The 19,605-nt window shown below is 58.6% G+C and overlaps 3 protein-coding genes across 8 annotated transcripts; 2 read left to right on the top strand and 1 right to left on the bottom strand.

Moving 5' to 3' along the window:
• Positions 1 to 406: 406 nt before the first annotated feature.
• On the bottom strand, positions 407 to 19,586 carry ZNF646 (zinc finger protein 646). 5 transcript variants are annotated; one of them, XR_004676287.1, is made up of 6 exons: positions 18,705 to 19,522; positions 12,107 to 17,525; positions 10,356 to 10,822; positions 9,806 to 9,920; positions 6,074 to 6,163; positions 407 to 911 (listed from the first exon to the last, which is right to left on the bottom strand). XR_004676287.1 is itself a non-coding variant. In XM_034988809.1 (3 exons), the coding sequence occupies exons 2-3, from the start codon at positions 17,451 to 17,453 to the stop codon at positions 10,701 to 10,703; spliced, it is 5,469 nt and encodes a 1,822-aa protein (XP_034844700.1). In that variant the 5' UTR covers positions 17,454 to 17,525; positions 19,550 to 19,586; the 3' UTR covers positions 10,219 to 10,700. The 5 variants fall into 5 exon arrangements, 4 of the variants coding, with proteins under 4 accessions (XP_034844700.1, XP_034844701.1, XP_034844698.1 ...); XM_034988809.1 differs by lacking the exons at positions 407 to 911; positions 6,074 to 6,163; positions 9,806 to 9,920; positions 18,705 to 19,522 and adding an exon at positions 19,550 to 19,586 and having other exon boundaries at positions 10,219 to 10,822; XM_034988810.1 differs by lacking the exons at positions 407 to 911; positions 6,074 to 6,163; positions 9,806 to 9,920 and having other exon boundaries at positions 10,219 to 10,822; positions 18,794 to 19,522.
• VKORC1 (vitamin K epoxide reductase complex subunit 1) lies at positions 1,414 to 3,699 on the top strand. 2 transcript variants are annotated; one of them, XM_034988816.1, is made up of 3 exons: positions 1,614 to 1,899; positions 2,642 to 2,751; positions 3,241 to 3,699. In XM_034988816.1, the coding sequence occupies exons 1-3, from the start codon at positions 1,727 to 1,729 to the stop codon at positions 3,447 to 3,449; spliced, it is 492 nt and encodes a 163-aa protein (XP_034844707.1). In that variant the 5' UTR covers positions 1,614 to 1,726; the 3' UTR covers positions 3,450 to 3,699. The 2 variants fall into 2 exon arrangements, with proteins under 2 accessions (XP_034844708.1, XP_034844707.1); XM_034988817.1 differs by lacking the exon at positions 2,642 to 2,751 and having other exon boundaries at positions 1,414 to 1,899; positions 3,241 to 3,346.
• On the top strand, positions 5,108 to 9,969 carry PRSS53 (serine protease 53). The gene is made up of 11 exons (XM_034988818.1): positions 5,108 to 5,165; positions 6,094 to 6,114; positions 6,220 to 6,382; positions 6,727 to 6,992; positions 7,086 to 7,240; positions 7,405 to 7,624; positions 8,426 to 8,576; positions 8,664 to 8,908; positions 8,992 to 9,137; positions 9,372 to 9,588; positions 9,884 to 9,969. Exons 1-11 carry the CDS (start codon positions 5,108 to 5,110, stop codon positions 9,901 to 9,903), a joined length of 1,662 nt encoding a protein of 553 aa, XP_034844709.1. The 3' UTR covers positions 9,904 to 9,969.
• Positions 19,587 to 19,605: the final 19 nt, after the last annotated feature.

Genomic DNA, 19,605 nt, shown 5'->3' on the forward strand with positions numbered 1-19,605 from the left:
GGGCATCTTTGGGAGCCATTATTCTGCTGACCATGCTCCCTGGAAGAAGAGTGGGTCTGAGGGGCATCTGGGTGGCTCAGTTGTTAAGCATCTGCCTTCGGCTCAGGTCATGATCCCAGGGTCCTGGGATCGAGCCCCACATCAGGCTCCCTGCTCGGTGGGAAGCCTGCTTCTCCCTCTCCCGCCCTCTCTCCATGTGTCTCTGTCAAATAAAGAAATAGAATCTTAAAAAAAAAAAAAAAAAGGAGTGGGCCTGAGAAGGAGCAGCTAGAGAGAGAGGAGCCAGCAGGAAAGTGAAATATCACAGAATCCAGAGAAAGAGAGTTCCTGGGCAGGAGTGCGCAATAGTGACTAATACTGTTGAGAGGTCAAGCATGGTAAGAACTCAAAAATATCCATTGGTAGGGTCGGATGCCAGAGCAGCCACACCTCCCTTTCCAAGAAAGGTAACCCGCCCCAACCCACACCAATCCAGCAGAACTCCAGGGAGGGGCCCTGAAAAAACCAGATCAGAGATAGCCTTAGGCATGGTCTTTATTCACTTGGATACTGACAAATATTACAATTTCCTTTTGCTGCAAAAAGTATAAAAATAATCTTTATGTAGGAAAAAAAAAATCCATTGGAGGGGTACCTAGCTGGGTCAGTAGGAGGAGCATGTGACTCTTCATCTCAGGGTCGTGAGTTTGAGCCCCACATTGGGTGCAGAGATTATATACATATACACACACATATACATACCCATTGGATTTAGCATCACGGTGACATCAGTCGTTAGTCGTCAGCTCCTCCCTCTCGGGGAGGAGCTAGTTTACGGTGTGCTGGGCAGCAAGGAAGAAGTGAGGAAGTACAGACTGGAAGTGTAAAATCTTCCCAAAACCTTGATTGCGAAGGGAGATTTGTTACTGTTTCTAAAATGGGGAAAGAGAAGCAAGCAAGTTTCAACGCAGATGAGAAGGAAGGAGAGGTGTAGGAGAGATGGGTCATCAATAAATGGGATGTCTGCGAGGGAAAGAGCACAGCTAGCCCACCGAAGGCTTGGAAAGAGGGACCGTTGGGTTGATCCAGACTCAGGTTTTGCCAGGCTGGAGCCACGGCAGAACACAGGTTAGGATAATGTCAAGGGTTTGGCGGTGCTAATAGAGCTGGGAATTTAACGGCGAGAGGAAGAGAGGGAGAGAGGCTGGCCTGCAGGTGGCGCTGATGAGGCAGGAGGGAATAGCTGAGCAAACTATGACCACTGGAGATTAGAGTCCTAATTTCAGTGAAAAGGCTGGTTCTTGATCGGATCGCAGTATTCGCTGGATTCCCTGGTACGCCGGCCCCTAGTCCCTGGATGTTCCAAAGTTTAGAACAGAGCTCGGCACAGCGTAAACGCTATGCCGTTGGCTACATTAATATACTTTTTAAAACCTCGGGGACTCCATTTCCCTTGAGGCATTGCGGCCGCTTCGACTACAACTCCCATTATGCCTGGCAGGCCGTGTGCTCTGTAATTACCCCTCCCTAATCTGGTTTTCCAATCCCAGCGTTCCTCTCTGTTTTCCTACCTTGCCACAGCACGCCTGTCAAAGTCGTAGGAACAACCAATTGGATCAGGGAATGAGAGACCAGCAAGGCCAATCGCCCGGTCAGAGGGGCGGGAGAAGGCGTGGCCACATCCTGCCCTGCCCCTGCTCCGTGGCTGCTTCCCTGCGGGCGGTTGCCTCGGGCGGGACCAGAAGACATGGGCGCTACCTGGGTGAACCCTGGATGGGTGCGGCTCGCACTGTGCCTCGCGGGTTTAGTGCTCTCTCTCTACGCGCTGCACGTGAAGGCGGCGCGCGCCCGGGACCGGGATTACCGCGCGCTCTGCGACGTGGGTACCGCCATCAGCTGCTCGCGCGTTTTCTCCTCCAGGTGCGCGCGGGAGTCGAAGGCTCGAGAGGCTGGTCTGCTCGTCTTGGCGGCCAGGTTGCCAGATGATTCTGGAGCTGGGGATCGGCCGCATGGCGGCGGGGCAGCTCGAGGGGGCGTTGCCTGGGGGGAGACGGTGTGTCCGAGATAGGAGTGTGGGGCCTGGGGCGGGGGCACTGTGGTTATTCTGGCGAGTAGCACGGAGATCCTCATGCCAAGCAATAACGGTAACCGGGGTAGAAGGGGGAATGGGATAGCGTATAGGGACTGGTGATGGTTTTGAGGTCTTGAGGATGGCCGTGACTGGGGATAAGGCGGCCAGGTCTGGGCTTGAGGGCCTGGGGTTGACCGAATACAGAGGAGGGGAGTGGGCGGCCAGGAAGCTGGAGATTTAGAGGTCCAGGGCAGAGAGATTCTGCACCTGATTCCCTGTAAAGCAAGGCCAACCGTTCTACCTACTTTGCCATCTTAAGAATTACTGAAGGTCTAGGATGTAAAGAGGGGCATATGGTGGAGCCATGGCCAGGCCTGGCCTGGCCTGGGGATAGGGGAGGACAGGGACATTGAAATGGAATCCTGACGTGGCCAAAGGGAAGCCAGCCGGGAGCTCATTGACCCTTGGACTCAGGAGGGCGTGGGGAGGGAAGGGGAAGGCCAGCCTAGGTGGCTTGTTGGAAATCACCCCACTAGGACAGGGCCAAGGCCCTGGGTTGCCACTCCTAACCTGGGTCCTGCCGTCCACCAGGTGGGGCCAGGGCTTCGGACTGGTGGAACATGTGCTCGGCCAGGACAGCATCCTCAATCAGTCCAATAGCATATTCGGTTGCATCTTCTACACTTTACAGCTGTTGTTGGGTGAGTGGCCCCGCCCCTTCCCTGCAGGCCCCACCTCTTCCTGACAGGCCACCTCCCCCTTGGCCAGCCCAGCCCCTTCCCTTGCAATCTTGGTGACCCAGCCAGCCGAGATAGCCAGCGGCTCATCACTGAGCCCCCTGGGGGCGGGAACTAACGAGTCTTTCCCTTGGTTTAGTTACTGTCGGAGCCAGAAGGGCCCTTAAAGACTTCCTAGGACTCACTCCACTTTTGTGGAAAAGACTCAAAAGTTACTCTCTGAGGGGATTCCAAGGACTGCTTCTCTTTCATCACATGCAGAGCTCAGCAGGAAGATTCACTATTTGTGTTCCAGGGATCATTGAACAGATAGGAGAACCAAGGCCTTGGTGAGGCCCATCAGAGCCTCCTCCCCAGCAGCCTCTGAGATCTGGGTGGTACCATGAAGTCAAGGCAGTGTTCTAGAGATGGCCAGTCCCTGAAGCCCCTGCCTGAGCCTTGTCTGCCTTGCAGGTTGCCTCCGGGCCCGCTGGGCATCTATCCTGCTGGTGCTGAGTTCCCTGGTGTCTCTTGTCGGTTCTGTCTACCTGGCCTGGATCCTATTCTTCGTACTCTATGATTTCTGCATCGTTTGCATCACCACCTATGCCATCAATGTGGGCCTAGTGGTGCTCAGCTTCCGGAAGGTCCAGGAACCGCAGGGCAAGGTCAAGGGGCACTGAGCCCTCACCCAAGCCAGGCTGACCTCATGCTCTGCTTTGGCATGTGAGCCTTGCCCAAGGGGGCCATGTCTGGGTCCTTAGAAGAGTCTGCAACCCGACCCCACCATACTCCCACACAGGACAACGGACCAAATGTGCCACTCTTTCCTCCACACTAGTGCCTCTGGCTCTGTCCCCAAGGGCTGGTTTCCGAAGCTCCTGCCATTGCCCAAGGAGGGAAGGTTCTGAGCAATAAAATTTCTTAAATAAACTGGCTAAGTCTGAGCCATCTGTCTGCGAGGGACCCTAGTGTTGGGCCTCCCCCAGTCTTGCCTCCTCTGGACTGGAAGGATGTGAGTCCGAGGGAGAGTGGAGGGCCTGCCTGGAAAGGGTGGTTAGTCCCTTCTCTGGCGTGTGGAATAAGACTTGGGGCGCCATCAGCCCCACCCACAAGAAACAGGCTGGCAGCTTGTCCTTGCTGCCCAACAAGAGCCAGGCTTTCTCTTCTGGGAGGGCCAAGCACACACTTGCAAGCGCAAACTACCCTTCTAGTTCTGTGCATGCTAGCCGGGAAGTTCTTCCTGTGGTCTAACCTTAACCCCTCCAACTGCCTTATCCACCACCCCAAGCCAGTCTTGGCAACCCTGGGAGACCAGGGACACGTTTTGAGTATTTCTGTTTTATTTTTCCTAATATATACTAAGCACCTTACCCACATGCCAAGCACTGCTGAAGAACATGACGTATGTTAACTCATGTAGCCCTTATATATCCAGTTATATGAGGTAGATGCTCTTACCCCTATCTTGATGAGGAAACTGCGGTACAGAGAGGGTAAGTAATTTACCTAAGATCACACAGCTGGTGCCAGGCAGGGGGTTAAGGTGCCCTCGGGATTCAGATCCACCGGGGCTGTCTGGCTCATGTCTATGCTCTTAACACAGCTGCCTCTGTGTTGAGGTCAGGGTTCCTGAGCAGTTTGGGCTGGCCTGAGTTGGAAGTGGGGAAGAGAAAAAGAGTGCGCCCTGAGTGTTCTTCCCTCCCGACTGAGTCTTCCACCACCTGCCAGAAAGGTGGGCACCGCTGTAACCCTGGTCCCTGGGAAGGCTGCAGAGAGGTGCTGAGATTTGTCAGTCGTGCTGCCGGTACAGAGCCCTGGTCCTCAGTCCCCAGCCCTGCACACGCGGCCTCTGAAGCAAGGTGGGAGAAGGTGTGTGAGACCCACCTGCACGTGGGCCTGGGAGAGAGGAGGGGAAGCTGAAATAAAGTGAGACCTGGGAGTCTGCCCACAGTGCTCTTCCCAGTCCCCAGAGGACAGCTTCCACGCCGGGGGCAAGCCTACTCGATGTCAGACTCTGGTCCGGGCATTTTCACATTCAGCAATTCTGAGTTCACGGACAGGCTAATTGGCCAGGGTCGCTCAGGCAGTTAACTGGGGGAACTAGGGTTTGAACCCACGCAGTCTGGCCATGGCGGAGCTGCCCCGAGGGGTGGTGAAGAGCCCAGGGTAACACAGTCGCAGCCCCAGAGCTAGGAGCCACTGGCTCCCTTCCCGGCCTGAGGAAAAGCAAGGACACCTGACTCTTAGCCAACCGGGGGCGGAGCAGAGGTGGAGCTAGGGAGACCCAGGTGGCCTCTCCGAAAAGCGGAGCACAGGCGGCAGAGTGGCCTGGAGCAGCATGCAGCCGAGCTGGGGACCAGGGCTGCTCATCCTGGGAGCAGCGGTCCTCGTCGAGGGTGAGCCACCCGTGTGTGAGTGGGGAGGGGCGTGGTATGGTGGGCGTTCAGGGACTGGCCACCCTCTGTCCCAGCAGCCTTGCAGCTCAGTGTGGTGAGGGCGCGTGTCTGTGGGGCGACAGTCGGCCCGAGCCTGTGTCTGGCTGTGGAGCAGGGGAGGTGGATGTGGCCACCTGTGACAAAACGGGTGGGACTTTCTTGGGCCAGATGACAGTCTGTGTCTGCAGTCACTGTGCTTGTGTGTGTACCCTGCGCCCCTCTCTGCCTCTCTACTTCCAGAATGACCTTCGGCAGGTTCTGGGAGCCCTTTGGCTCTGTCTCTCCATCTCTCTGTCCCATCTCCCCTGGCCTCTCCTGGCCCAGATGTTGATGTGCCTGTGATGGGACACAGGCAGGGTAGGGGATCCTTTGGTAGAGTTTCTGGCGGATTCTGGAAAGGTCGGGGAGTCTGAGTCGTCAGAACAGGGGTGGGGTGAGTCTCCATCTCCTGGAGCCCTCCCCCACTTAGACATAACGTCGGCCTCTAATCCTCCCTCTTAGGCATCAAGGCTGAGGGCACAATTAAGCTAATGCTCTCCACATACACAGGCCGCCTCCCTGACTCAGTGGCGGGGGCTGGAGTTGGGGGTTCTGAAGCCTGGAGGAGGGCTGGACCCGTCCCAAGCTGAACCCTGGCCCTGCTTCTCAGGCCTAGGAGTGCTGAGCACAGCTGAAGGAGGAGAATTAATTACTGAGTGTACACTCTGAATAGGTTCTAATAAAAGCTCTTTCTTGACCTCATATATTTTCATTCTGGGAGGGGCTGGTAAGGTAGCTACACAGTCATAGACAAGGACCCAGGGCCCATCCCCCCAAACCTCTGCCTTCCGCCAAGGCTGGGCCCACCAGGTAAGGCTCCCCCATCTCACCTGTGTCTCTCTCTTCCCAGGTCTTCAAGCAGCTCAGCACGGTAAGCTCTGGGGACATGGGGTCAGGCCTTTCTTGGATCTGGCTCAGGCCTGTGGTGAGGGCAGGACAGGGGTCTTCTGTCAGTCTGATCCACCCCTCTTTACAGTATGTGGGCAGCGTGGCCCTGGCCCCCCTGAGCCTCAGGAGGGCATCACAGTACCTGGCGAGTGGCCATGGCAAGCGAGTGTGAGGAGGCAGGGGGTCCACATCTGCAGTGGATCCCTGGTGGCGGACACCTGGGTCCTCACTGCTGCTCACTGCTTTGAAAAGTGAGTCATGGCTGGGGTCAAGCTGAGTTTCTGGCTTTTGGCCGGAGGGGTGGGGGGGGAGTGGGTGATATGTCCCCAAACCCCGTAAAACTGACCCCTGCCCCTAGAATAACAAAGAACCATTTACTGAGAGTGTGCCATGTGCTTGGTACACATTATCAAGTTAATCTGAACCGTTTGTGGTAGAAGCCTTACGAAAGAGAAAACAGAGTTTTGGGGGAGGGAAGGACCTGGCTTAAAGCTCTGGGCTGATTTCTGCCCCTTTCACCTACCCAGTGGTGTCTCCCATGGTGTCACTGTCCCCCTTTGCATTCAATGCCTCGGCCTTGTCCCTCCCCTTCCAGGGCAGCAATGACAGAACTGAACTCCTGGTCAGTTGTCCTGGGTTCTCTGCAACATGAGGGTCTAAGCCCAGGGGCCGAGGAGGTGGGGGTGACGGCTCTGCAGCTGCCAAGGGCCTATAACCACTACAGCCAGGGCTCAGACCTGGCCCTGCTACGACTTGCCCACCCCGTGGCCCACGCACCCCTCTGCTTGCCCCAACCTACCCATCGCTTTCCTTTTGGGACCTCCTGCTGGGCCACTGGCTGGGATCAGGACACCAATGGTGGTAAGCGCTCGCCCAAGGTCACACAGCCCCAGCTGCCAGCTGTCCGTCTGCTCAGTCTCCCTTGCTCCCCACCAACCCCCTTTCTCGTGCCAGCTCCCAGGACTCTGCGGAATCTGCGCCTGCGTCTAATCAGCCGCCCCACGTGTAACTGCCTCTACGACCGGCTGCACCAGCGGCTGCTGGCTAGCCCAGCTCGGCCGGGGATGCTGTGTGGGGGCGCCCAGCCTGGGGTGCAGGGACCCTGTCAGGTCTGATGGGGGAGACAAGGGAAGGGAACAGAAGGGGAGGGGGCCTAGCCCTGGGCTCAGTGCTCAGTCCACAGGGATGGGTGGAATGCCACTGTTAGAGGACAGGGTGTCTGCCCATGGCTGGGGCTCAAATGTCCACCCTTGACTCCTTTGCCTGGCTCCAGGGGGATTCTGGGGGCCCCGTGCTGTGCCGTGAGCCTGACGGACACTGGGTTCAGGCTGGGATCATCAGCTTTGCATCAAGCTGTGCCCAAGAAGACACCCCTGTGCTGCTGACCAGCACGGCTGCTCACAGCTCCTGGCTGCAGGCTCGAGCTCAGGGGGCGGCCTTCCTGTCCCAGAACCCGAGGACCCCGGAGATCAGTGACGAGGACAGCTGTGTAGGTATGAGCAGGGGGCGTTAAGGAGTGGGACAGGCGGGGACACCCAGGCCTGTGTAATAAGGACTTCTGGGCAGCAGACAGAAGCACAGTGAAGCAAATTTCAGCTCAGAATAGAGAATTGGGACAAGGTATTCACATACTGTCAGGGGCTAATTAGGGGGCTTTTAAGGCCCCTTTCAGCCCTTAAGAGAGGAAAAGCCCCATTTAGGGCTGAGAGGCAGAGATACTTTAGAACTTTGTGCATTTAGAGTTTAGGTAAGAAGAGGGATCTGAGATCTAACTGAAGGTTGTGGGAGTAAGCTGCAAGTTTCCAAGCAGGGACCCAGGGAGATGGGACAGGGTAGGGCTCCCACTCAAACTTCTAGCCATGCCCCTCGGATGCCAGGCTGACTAACATGCAAATTGCATGCAAAAGAATTCCTAGGACGGAAGCTGTGTCTTGATGCTAAGAGAAGTACTAGTGAGCCAGGAATTCTGGGGCCAGTCCAAGCCCGGAGGGGTGCAGAGCGATGGGGTGGGAGAATGAGGAGCAGGGCCACTCCCATGAGGCTAGACAATCGGGGTGTAAAAGCTTAGGCCCCGGCTTTTGAGTCTCAAGTTGGCTACCTGCCTGTGGTTACTGAGCTAGAAAGTCACTTAACCTCTCTGGGACTGTGGTTACTTCGGTAACGAGGGTAACAAAATCCAAAATTTAAAAGGATCCTGTGAGGATCTGATAGTACGTGGGAAGTGCTTAGCACAGGGCCAGGCATGCAGTGAGCACTTAGCAAGAAGGCAGGTGATGTCATCCCGTCTGTTGCAGCCTGTGGATCCTTGAGGAGAGAAGGTCCCCAGGCAGGAGCCCCCTCCCCATGGCCCTGGGATGCCAGGCTGAAGCACCAGGGGAAGCTGGCCTGTGGTGGAGCCCTGGTGTCAGAGGAGGTCGTGCTGACTGCTGCCCACTGCTTCATCGGGTGAGCCATGTCTCTCTTGCCTTTGTGCCCCCTTCGCCCTGGCCGGCAGCCCTGCCACCTGATGCTGTCAATGCTGCTTCTGCCCAGGCGCCAGACCCCAGAGGAATGGAGCATTGGGCTGGGGGCCGGACCAGAGGAGCGGGGCCTGAAGCAAATCATCCTGCATGGGGCTTACACCCACCCAGAGGGGGGCTACGATGTGGCCCTCCTGTTGCTGGCCCAACCCGTGACACTAGGCCCCAGCCTTCGGCCGCTCTGCCTGCCCTATTCTGACCACCATCTGCCCGATGGGGAACGTGGCTGGGTCCTGGGGCTGCCCCGTCAAGGAGCAGGTACGTAGGACAGGCCCACCAGCAGCCGTCCATCCATCCCAGAGGCCACTGGGGCAGCCGGGTCTTTTCCCTTGCCCTTACAGGCGCCAGCTCCCCTCAGACAGTGCCTGTGACCCTCTTGGGACCCAGGGCCTGCAGCCGGCTGCATGCAACTCTTGGGAGCGACAGCATCCCCATTCTGCCAGGGATGGTGTGTTCCAGTGTTGTGGGTGAGCCGCCCCACTGTGAGGTGAGCCCCGGTCCCCCAAACCTTACCCCATCGACCCCTGGCATCTTTATTCTGTAACTCACGAACAGACCTCCTGCCAGGCTTGGCCTCCAGACCTGCCTCTCACTTGAAATGGGGCCTTTCTGCCAACTGGTTCCCAGACAGCCAGAGCCTCGGCCCGGCCCCTAGCCCCTCCTGCCCCCACAGCAGCCTAGGGAAAAGAGGAAGTCACCCAGTGTCACCTGACCCCTGCAGGGCCTGTCCGGGGCACCCCTGGTGCACGAGGTGAGGGGCACATGGTTCCTGGCTGGGCTACACAGCTTTGGAGATGCCTGCCAAGGCCCCGCAAGGCCTGCGGTCTTCGTGGCGCTCCCCGCCTATGAGAACTGGGTCAGCAGTTTGGACTGGCAGGTCTATTTTGCTGAGGAGCCAGAGCCTGAGGCCGAGCCCGGAAGCTGCTCCACCAACACGAGTATGTGGCCCTAGGGCCTCCCTGCTGACCCGTCCCTCTCCAGACCCATGCTCTCTCAATCCAGGGAAAGATCTGTTCTGACCCACCCCTAGCTGCCCTGGGGGGTGTGGGGGGGTAAGTGGACAAAATTCTGGTTCTTCATCATTGTGACTTGGAGCAGGCCTCTCAACTTCTTCAAACCTCAGTTTTCTCATCTGTCATGGGGGTTAAGTAGTACCTTCTTCCTCTTCCTTCCAGGGAGGGAGGAAAGTTCTGAGGATGAGGCCAACCCCACCCTCCTTCCTCTTCCTGACAGGCAAACCAGCTGGCTGTTGACAGGTGGCTCTGGGACGCTGCAGACACAGTGAGACAAATCCTGCGTCACTGCCCCTGTCCCTCTCCCATCCTCACCCCCCACCCCCACCCCCCGTGATCCCAGGCACTGGGACGGGCCCAACAGCCCAGCGGGCTCTGGGAAGGAGCCTGCCTGGACCAGCGGCTGCCCTTACTCCTCACCCTGCAGGACAGGGAGATGTCGCCTGTGGATGCTCCCCCACACCCAGCTCTGCTGTGCGACACAGGCGTCCCCAGCCTTCCCTATTCTTCATCCCCTCAGATATGATCACACCAGCCACTTACTTTGAAAATTCGTCTGTTTGTTTTTTTTTAGGGGGTGGGGGAGCAATTTTCCTTTTTTTAAAACTTAAATAAATTGTTACAAAATAGACTTTAGAAAATAAGTTACAAATTGTAGCAAAAGGCTCCCCTTCCACAGGCAACATTCCCACCTGTGGCTCTCTGAATCAGCCTCTCCCTGGTGTTGGAATCTGGCTGGTGACGGTGGCCCCACATCGTGGCAGAGCCTGGCACCGGGTTTCCTGCAGGGCTGGTCACAGGGAAGAGCATAGTGACAAAAGGCTGGGGAAAGGAGAGCCTTCAAGGACAGGGACATGAGGAACACCTTACCCCCTCCTTGGGCAAGAAGCCAGATCTGGGTCCTCTGCACAGTGGGAGAGGAGAGTAAGAGATGGGGATGCCTAACTACTCCTGAGCAAAACATGGAGATCAAGCCTTTCCCTGCAACCCGCCACCCCCCCACCCCGCCCGTATTCTGATCTTTGGAGACTTGAAGTTTAGAGGGAGAAGCTGAGGTCTGCAGGCCACTGGGGTGAAGGATCCAGAAGTGAGGTCGTGGGGGTGGGAGGAGGGGGCAATGACAAGTCCCCTCTCCCGGCCGCTGGTGCCTTTGGGACTCCTGGGGAGAAAGAGAGGTGGTCACTGACTGAGGGCGGCAAACCCCACACAGCTTGCACCCCATTCCCTAGGCCTGCAGGCCATCCTGCCGCCATCCCCCATGGCCCCAGAGGCATGAGAACTCCCAATTACTTTTCCAGGCCTGATTAACTGGCTTGTCGCTCATTCCCTCGAGGTCACAAGAAATCTTTTATCCTGAAAGCCATCTCATCAGCTCTCTCAGGGGACTCTCACCCACCATTGCCTCCTTCCCTGACAATCTCTGGTCAAGGACCTGCCATCTTAGAGACACCGACCCTTGGTGGCCACTAAATGGAATGGGTCCTGGGAGAAGGCCTACAGATCTCAAGGGGAGGCCGAAGGCGTGAGCCCGGGGCTCAGCAACAGGCTGCCCCACTCCCCCACAGCTTCATCCCCCAGCTGGGCTGGGTGGAGTGACTTTCCAGGGAGGTTCCCCCTGATAGAGGATGGGAGATAGGGGCTAATGGCTGTTGTTGCTACAGCTGGGCCTGGCTTCAAAGAAACAATTATCTGTGACTCAGTCCTCCAGTTAAAGGTGTGTTGGTGGGAAGGGGGGTATGCAGGTAGAAAGAGTGGTTTGGTTGGCTCCTAAAAAGGAGATGCGCAGCAAAGAAAGGGTTCAATGAGGGGAAGAAGAGGCATGGGGCAGTATCAGTAGCAAAGGACCAAAGGCCTAGTTTCCAAGAAATGAGGAGGGGGACCAGAGACAAGATGCAGGGAAGAGGGACGGAGCTGGGGGCCAACCGGTGGCCCGGTTTCCCTGGCCAACTCAGCACAAAAGCCACAGAGCAGTCTAGTCTGGGGGTGCATCCCACGCCCCATTCCTCACTCTCCTGCTCTCTGCCCCCTCAAGGAAAGAGCACCGCCTAGACCGTATTTTTCTCTGGAAATCATTCCTTTACTGGCTGGATCAGGGGAGTTCCCAGATGTGAGAGCCAGATAGCTGCCTCCCCTCCCCTCCCCGAACAAAAAGCCCCTTCCTCTCCGGCTCCTGCACAGCAGCGGCCTCTGCCCCTGCGCACACCCTATCCCACCCCACTGTCCAACCCACCATGCTGTTGGCCTGGCCCAGGGTTCCAATCTCAGCCCTCACAAGGCAGCATCCTCAAACTAGTCTTCTCCACATTCAAGCCCCCCGGCCCCCTGACACCTCTTGGAAGCCATAGGACCCTCTCCTCTCATTCATCGCCCCCCCCCCCCCGCTCTGTGCCCACCTCCTCTGGGACCTTTCCGTCCTCTGCCCAAGCCATTCACGCCCCCGTACCAGAGCTGGCCACTGTCCATTCCTCCTGGTGCTGCTGCTGGTGCTGCTGGAAGCTGATTCGGCGACGGAAGTGGCGGGGACAATGAGGGCAGGTGAAGGGCCCCTCCCGAGGTGCATGGACCCGCCCGTGACCCTCCAGCCGGGCAGCTGTCCGGAAGGCCTTGCCACAGACGCTGCAGCGGTGGCGCTTGGGGTCTGTGTGGGTCCTGCCATGGTTCTTAAGGGACAGCAGGTTGGGTAGAAGTTTGGGGCAGAGGGAGCAGGGGTAGAGTCCAGTGGTGTGGGCCTTCTGATGGTTCAGCAGGCTACCGGCGTGGCGGTAGGACCGCCCACACTGGGCACAGCGGAATGGCCGTTCCTCATCTTCAGCCGCCGTGGACTTTACTCCTTGCCCCCCATCAGCTCTCCCAGCATTCTCTCCTGGGGCCCTGGGGGGTTCCAGTGGGGCCTTCTGGATTTCCCCTTGGCCGGGGCTATCCACCTCATCCTCCACAGGCCCACCTTCAGGCCCTGTGGCCTCCCGTATCTGGGGTGGCATCTGACCGGGGCCACTGGCCTGAGTGTGCAGGTGGCTGGCTAGTTCATGATGGGACTGGAAGGCCTTACCACAGTCGGGGCAGGCGAAGGTCTGGGCAGCTATGTGGTTGCGGCTGTGGCTCTTAGCGGCCCCAGGGTTCGAGAACTCCTTGGAGCAGGGCAGGCAATGGCGGCAGTCTGTCTCGGCGGTGCTGTGGCGGTTCAAAGGGCCTTCCGACTGGCAGTACGTCCTGCCACAACGGCTGCGGGAAGAGGGGGGACTCTCGGGCTGGAGCTGAGGTCGGCTGTCTGCACCGTGCCAGCTAGCCACAGGACTCAGACTAGGTCCGTTGGGCTGGGTGTTGCCAAGATGGCAAGGACTCTGGGGGATACTGTCCTCTGACTCATCTGCTGGCTTGGTCAGTACATGACCCCGAGGAACCCAGTCTCCGCCGCGACTCACTGGCCCCCCGTCTCCTTGCCTCCCTTTGGCATTCCCCACGTCCCCGGATCCCGGCTCGGTGGGTTCCGAACCTGCTGCCCCGATGGGGCTCGGACTCTGCTCCCCCAGCCTCCTGGCTCCATCCTCCAGCTGGAGAAGTGACTCAGGACCACCTGACCTGTCCTCTAGTCCCTGGTCATCGGCCAGGGTCCCCTCACTGTCCTCTGTGCCTCTCTGCCCACTTTGGGTCTCCTCTTCATGCTCCCGCAGGTGCTGCTCCAGGGCTCCCCGGCCAGGGAAACCCCGGCCACACAGGGCACAGCGCACAGCTGCCCGCCGGGATAGCCCTGCTCGCCGCCGCCGGCTCTCTGAGTGCAGCCGCTGGTGGTCCTTCAGGGCCATGCTGTTGGAGTAGGTCTTGGGGCACGTGGGGCAGCTGTACTGGCCGGTCTCGTGGCTGCGCCGGTGGTTCAGGAGGCTGCCGGCATGGCGGTAGGTGCGCCCACACTGCCCGCACCTGAAGGGCCGATCTTCCCGTGTCAGCTTCCGGGTGCCCCCGCCCGCGCCCCGCTCGGCGTGGACCCGCTGGTGGCTGGCCAGCTGCTTCCGCAGGCGGAAGGCCTTCCCACATTCGCCGCAGCGGAACCGCCGGGGATCTGCGTGGATGCGCCGGTGGTTCTTGAGGGACATGAGGTTTGAGAAGCCTTTGGAGCAGGCCTGGCAGCCAAAGTGGCCAGTCTGGTGGCTCTGCCGGTGATTGATGAGGCTGCCAGCGTGCTTGTACGACCGGCCGCACACCTCACAGCTGAAGGGCCGCTCGGCGCTGGCCTCGGTCTGGCAGCTCTTCTCTGCCGTCTCCAACCTCGGCTCCACCTCCTCCCCCTTCACGGTGGCCTCCCCCCACTCCTCCTCTTTCACCCTTGCCACCTCCTCCGAGGGCTCCACTTTAAGCTCTTCCTGGAACTTTCCCCCATCTGCCTGCCCCAGCCCTTCTGCCACGTTCTGAGGCTCGCTGCTGCCTCCGGCCTCTGGGGCGGGCCCCACCTGGGGCTCAGAGCCCTTGCAGCGCGGGTGGTTTCGCAGGTGATTCCGGTAGGCAGCCAGGTTGGGGTAGCAGCGGGAGCAGACGGGACAGATGAAGTCTCCAGTCTGGTGGATCTTGCGGTGGTTCACCAGGCTGCCCCCGTGGCGATAGGTCTTGCCACACTGGTTGCAGCGGAAGGGGCGGGGCTGGGCCTCTGGCGGACTTTCCTCCCCCCGCATGCAAAGGCTGTCTACAACCATAGCACCCGCTCCCTCTCCAGACTTTGTGTCCCCACCCTCCCCAGAGAGAGAGGTCACCGTGCCCTCAAAGACACGGTCATCACCTGCAACCCTTCCCATGGCATCGCCTGACTCTCCTAAGCGGCTGGGAGCTTCGTCTGTGGTGTTCCCAGAACTCTGGCTTTGGTGGTGACGCTCCAAGCTCCCTAGGTCATCGTAGGTCTGACCGCAGCAGCCACAGATGTGCCCATAACCAGCTCCGTCCAGCGCCTCCACCTCACGCTGCAGCTGATTCAACAGCTCTGCTTCCGAGAGCTGCAGCGGAGGGCTCCGGGCGGAGGCTGGCCCTGCGGCTCCTTCCTCCTCCCCCTCCTCCTCCTCCCCCTCGGTCAGGCCAGAGGAGTCGTGAGCCTGGCGCCGGTGAAGCCTGTAGCCAGCCCGTCCCGGGAAGATCATGCCGCAGAGGCAGCAGAGGAAAGGTTGTGCAGGGGCGGCCTCCCCGGGCCCGTGGTTCTGGAAGTGGCTGCGCAGGGCAGGCAGAGAGTCAAACTCCTTCGGGCAGAGGGAGCACTGATAGATGCCCGGCGGGTGGCAGGGCCTGTGGCTCAGCAGGCCGGTGGCATGAGGGAAAGAATGCCCACAGTCCGAACACGTGTGGGAGAGCTCCGCCTGCCAGCCAGTGACAGCTTCATCAGGAGAGTGGTTCGGGGAGCTGGGCTGGCCAGGGGCCCGGTTCCGGTCTTCATCCACCCCAGTGAGACCATCACAGAAGTGAGTCCCATTGCTTTCCTCATCGCCTGGGATGTCCAAGTTGTCTAGGAAACAGGCCTCCTTCCTTTCCAGCCCTTCCTCAGTACCCCTGCTCTCTTTATCATCCTGGATACGGGCCTCCACCCGCTCGAGCCCACATCTAGCCCTTTTGGCTTCAGTCTGCAGACAGCCCCCATCGCTTTCCGAGCTGCCTGCGGTTCCATTAGGATCGCCCCCTGAAGGGTCTCGCGGACAGTCCAGGCCCTCGCTGTTCCCCACCAAGTCCTGGGCCCAGTTCCCGCCTGACGGGAGTTTGGCTTCACCCCCACTGCCAGCACTGCTGGCCCGCCTCCTGTGCTGCTGGCCCCACCGCCCACTGTGGCGCCGCAAATGGTTCTTCATGGCGGCCATAGTGTGGAAGTGCTTGGCGCAGGCCCCACAGCTGAAGTCCCCCGTCTGGTGGGTCTGCCTGTGGTTGATAAGGCTGCCTGAGTGGCGATAGCTCTTTCCACAATCTTGGCAGGCAAACGCCCGAGGAGGGGACGCCCTGGTCTCTGTCCTGCTGTCTTCCCCTTCCCCATGGGTCCGGCCGTGACGTTCAAGGCTCTCAGGGTCTTCAAAGAGCATCCCACACACACTACAGATCTGTGGTGCTGTCCTATTTGCTGCTGGGGGGACATCGGCCGCAGCCGCCTCCTCTTCATGTTTGCACCCACGCCCCTGATCTGTATGTGGGGCTGCCTCTGCTTCCACTTGGTCAGGAGGGAGCTCTCCCTTGAGGTGGCTGGGGGGACCCTCAGCCCCTGGGCCTGCGCTGCGGCGAGCAGCTTTGCAATGGACCCGCACGTGGTTACGCAGGGCCATAAGGTTGGGGTACTTGCGGGGACAGAGTGAGCACTGGTAATCTCCTGTCCGATGGCTGTGGCGGTGGTTCACCAGGCTCCCCCGGTGGCGGTAAGCCCGACCACACTCGTCGCACTTATAGGGGCGGTGGTCCAGGGTGGTGACGGGGACCTCTTCCTCTTTGTGGGGGGTATCAGCCACAGGCAGGGGGGCTGGTGGCACTGATGGCTGCCCGTCCTCTCCAGCTCCCTGCCGGGGTCTGTGATGAGCCCGCACATGGTTTTTGAGGGCAGCTGCGTTGAACAGCTGCTTGGAACAGATGGAGCAGGGGTAGACACCCGTCTGGTGGCTCTTGCGATGGTTGATGAGGCTCCCAGCATGGCGGTAAGTGCGGCCGCAGTCCCCACAGCGGAAAGGCCGGTACTCCTCCAGGCCACCGTCCTCCAGGTCCCCAGAGGCGCTGCGCTCCCCAGAGCAGTTCAGCATCTGTGTAGTCGGGAGCTGGTCCTGGCTGCTCTCCTCAGCGTGCCCATTGGTGGCGGGCGTCCCTTTCCCTTCCCATAGCCGCTCCTGCCTTTCGCCCTCATGGGACTCTTGGTGGTCCAGCAGCTCTCGGGGGAGCCGGAAGGCACGGGGACAGTGAGGACACTGGTAAGGCTGATACTGGGCATGGAGTCGGGAGTGGTTCTTCAGGGCCATGAGGTTAGAGAACTCCTTGAAGCAGATGGCACAAGGGTAGATGCCCAGGCTGTGGCTCTGGCGATGATTGGTCAGGCTCCCGGCATGCTTGTAAGTCTTGCCGCACTGAGCGCATTTGTACCGCCGTTCCTCCTCAGCACGAGGTGACTGAGGGGGCTCGTGGCCCCCGGCAAAATTCACTACGGATTCAGCCAAATACTGTTCCAAATTGCTAAGGAGGCTGCTGGCTGCGGTGGGGAGCGGGGTGGCTCTGGCAGAACTGGTAGTGGGCCCCCAGCCCTCTGCACCCCCCTCAGAATCTGGCTGCCTTTCCCAGCCTTCTCTTTGTCTGGTGGGTGGATCCTCCCTAGTGCTCAGAGCTGCCCTGGGGTCAGGCCCAGACTCACAGCCAGATGTCTCTTCAGCATGTTTTTTCTGGCTCATCCAGCTTTCCCCAGGGCTTAGCCTCTGGTCCCTAGAGTCAGAGGATGCTGCTTCCCCCTGCAGGCGCGGAATGACTTCCTTGGAGCGGGGAGGCCTGCGCCTACGGCGGCCCTCGGGAGCATGAGTCCTCATGTGGCTCTTGAGGGCCACAGGATTGGTAAAGTCCTTGCCACAGGTGGTACAGGGGAAAAGACCCGTCTCGTGGGTCCGCCGGTGGTTGACCAAGCTCCCTGGGTGACGGTAGCCCCGCCCACACTGCTGACAGCGGTAGGGCCGAGGGATGCTGTCTGCCTCCTCACTGTCCTGCTGGGAAGATGGATGGAGCAGCTCGCGGTGCCGGGACAGTTCCGGGAGACTAGGAAAGTGGCGCTGACAGTCAGAGCAGCTGAGTGAGGTGAGCGTGTCCTCCATGAGGCAGTGTGGCAGAAACCTGAAGGTTCAGGAACACCAGGCAAGTGGCAGCAGCATCTTCCTCTGGGAGGCCTAGGAAGAGGGGGTGGTGGTCAGAAGGAAGGCCTGAGTTAACTTTGCCTCTTGGCTCTCCAAGCAACAAGCTTATCAGAGGTCACAGAAATGTTCCCCAAGCAGTAATGCCTGGGGACTTGCTTTCTGCTAGATCTGAAAGCACCCCTCATTTAAGGCCTCCCTGCACAAAAGCTCCCCAAATATGGAAGCTCCCCTAGGCCTAATTCATCCCTAGAGATAGAGATAAGGACATTGAAGTCTAGAGGGATGCAACCTTATCTCTGATCACAGACTTACCTACCTCTATTCATCAGACCAAATCCAAAAAATCTACTGTCCCTAACCCTCTCCTCTGTATAATTCTGAAACAACCAACCAACCTATCTCCTGTGACCTCTTAAAAGGAAACCTGAACCTCTTCTAGGACCTTCAATGTGCGAAGTCCAATCCTCTCTCCTTGACCCCTCAGCTAAACAGAGTGACCTAGAGGCACTGAAAAGCAGTCTTTTTCTTCAGTTGACAGCTGAGGACCTGAGAGGTAGGGTTAGACCCTCTTCAGAGAAAGGGCTGGCTCGTTCCCCCACCTCCCCTATTCCTTTCAGGGTCACAAGGTCTCTTTTCTAAGACTCTCTTGGCCACTTCCTTCACCTACTTCCCCTGAACCCAAATTATCTCGTATCTTGGAAATTCCAACTCATTTCTGGTTGTTCTCCACCCCCTACCTTTTTCTTTCTTACCCTTCTCATTTTTTCTCCTATCTCCTCTTAAAATATGCATGGTGACATCAACACATGCTAAGTGGGCATTACCATGTGCGGGGCACTGTGCTAAGTAAAGAATATTCGTTGTGTCACTGAATCCTCGAAACACACTGCAGCGCCTGTTATCCCAGCTTACACAGGAGCAAACGCAATGACTCGGGCAATCTTCTTTCCAAAGCCCTTACTCTCTCCATAGCAGGAGAGAGTATGCCTATGCCTCCTCCATCACCTTGGCCTGCGCTGACTGATTTTTCACTCCCATGGGACCCCTATACACACAACTCATATCTCCGGATCTAAACCCCCTCACTGAACCTGCTCCCCGACTTCTCACCTCACAAAGCCCCTTCGCTCGAGCCCCTTCTCCTGATCAACCACCAACCAGGTCTTCTCGCCTCACTCATCTCCTCGGCCAATTTCCTCTCAGGACCCCTACCTCGCTCGGGTGGCCCCTTTTCGTTCCCGCCGCGGGTGAGTCCGTTGGGGACCGCGAACGGGAGCGCGCCTGCGCACTGGGACCCTCACCCTAACTGCAGCCGCGCTCCCCAAGGGGTGGATGTGGGGGGGCTCTCGCGCTCCCACACACGCACACTTCGCCAGGGTTCCTGGGAGGCGGGAAAGGAGGAAAAGAAGGAAAGGAGAAAACGGAGGAGGAAAGAGGGAGAGGAAAGAGGGCGCAGCTGGCCGGAGCCAGAGTCTACCCCCAGCTCCGCGGACACTTCCTATTGTTACTAGGAAACAGGAAGTGTCCTAGCCGCAAAAGGTTCCCCTCGAAAGCGCTGCCTCGAGAACACTTCCTGTGCCGCCTCCAAGCAGCGGTTCTACACAGACACACTTCCGGGGCTAAGGAAGAGGTAGCTGATACGCGACTCTGACCCCGCCCAGGGGGGTCAAAGCGCTGCGTTGTTTTGCACCAGTCTTAGCCACACTTCCGGCAAGAGCTGCGAAAATTGTTCCGATGCATATTGGTTGAAAGCAGAAGAGGAAAAAATGCGTTCTGCTGCTCTGGCCTCGGTACTTTAGCGACACTTTTCGTGGAGCTCCCTGAAAACCTTCCCAAGACAGATGGAGGGAGTTTCATTCACTCCTTGCTACTGAGGGAAATGTGGAATATAAGCGGATTTGGGTACTACAAAGCTTGCCATGGCCCTTCTGTCCTCCCGCCTTCTTCTTGGTGACCTGGCCCCAAGCTAGCAATAGCCCGGTGTATACCGTAAACCTGTCTGGCGTCCCCTGTCATTAGCACCCACAGAGAACCCTTGCAAGATGTTTCTCCGCTACCTTCGCCTGCAGTGCTCGGGTCAACTCTGCCTTCCTCCCGGGCGGGAAAAGCTCCC

Source organism: Mirounga leonina, unplaced genomic scaffold (genome assembly GCF_011800145.1).
Source record: "Mirounga leonina isolate KUSES-001 unplaced genomic scaffold, KU_Mleo_1.0 Mir_454, whole genome shotgun sequence".
In the NCBI taxonomy this organism is placed as follows: domain Eukaryota; kingdom Metazoa; phylum Chordata; class Mammalia; order Carnivora; family Phocidae; genus Mirounga; species Mirounga leonina.

Bases quoted from the DNA above. Each gene is read 5' to 3' on its own strand.
- VKORC1 (XM_034988816.1), top strand. From the start codon at position 1,727: ATGGGCGCTACCTGGGTGAACCCTGGATGGGTGCGGCTCGCACTGTGC. The intron at 1,900-2,641 runs GTGCGCGCGGGA...GCCGTCCACCAG, and splicing joins TCGCGCGTTTTCTCCTCCAG to GTGGGGCCAGGGCTTCGGAC. The intron at 2,752-3,240 runs GTGAGTGGCCCC...TCTGCCTTGCAG, and splicing joins CACTTTACAGCTGTTGTTGG to GTTGCCTCCGGGCCCGCTGG.
- PRSS53 (XM_034988818.1), top strand. From the start codon at position 5,108: ATGCAGCCGAGCTGGGGACCAGGGCTGCTCATCCTGGGAGCAGCGGTC. The intron at 5,166-6,093 runs GTGAGCCACCCG...CTCTCTTCCCAG, and splicing joins AGCAGCGGTCCTCGTCGAGG to GTCTTCAAGCAGCTCAGCAC. The intron at 9,589-9,883 runs GTATGTGGCCCT...TCTTCCTGACAG, and splicing joins AAGCTGCTCCACCAACACGA to GCAAACCAGCTGGCTGTTGA.
- ZNF646 (XM_034988809.1), bottom strand. From the start codon at position 17,453: ATGGAGGACACGCTCACCTCACTCAGCTGCTCTGACTGTCAGCGCCAC. The intron at 10,823-12,106 runs GTACGGGGGCGT...CTTTCTCCCCAG, and splicing joins ATGGACAGTGGCCAGCTCTG to GAGTCCCAAAGGCACCAGCG.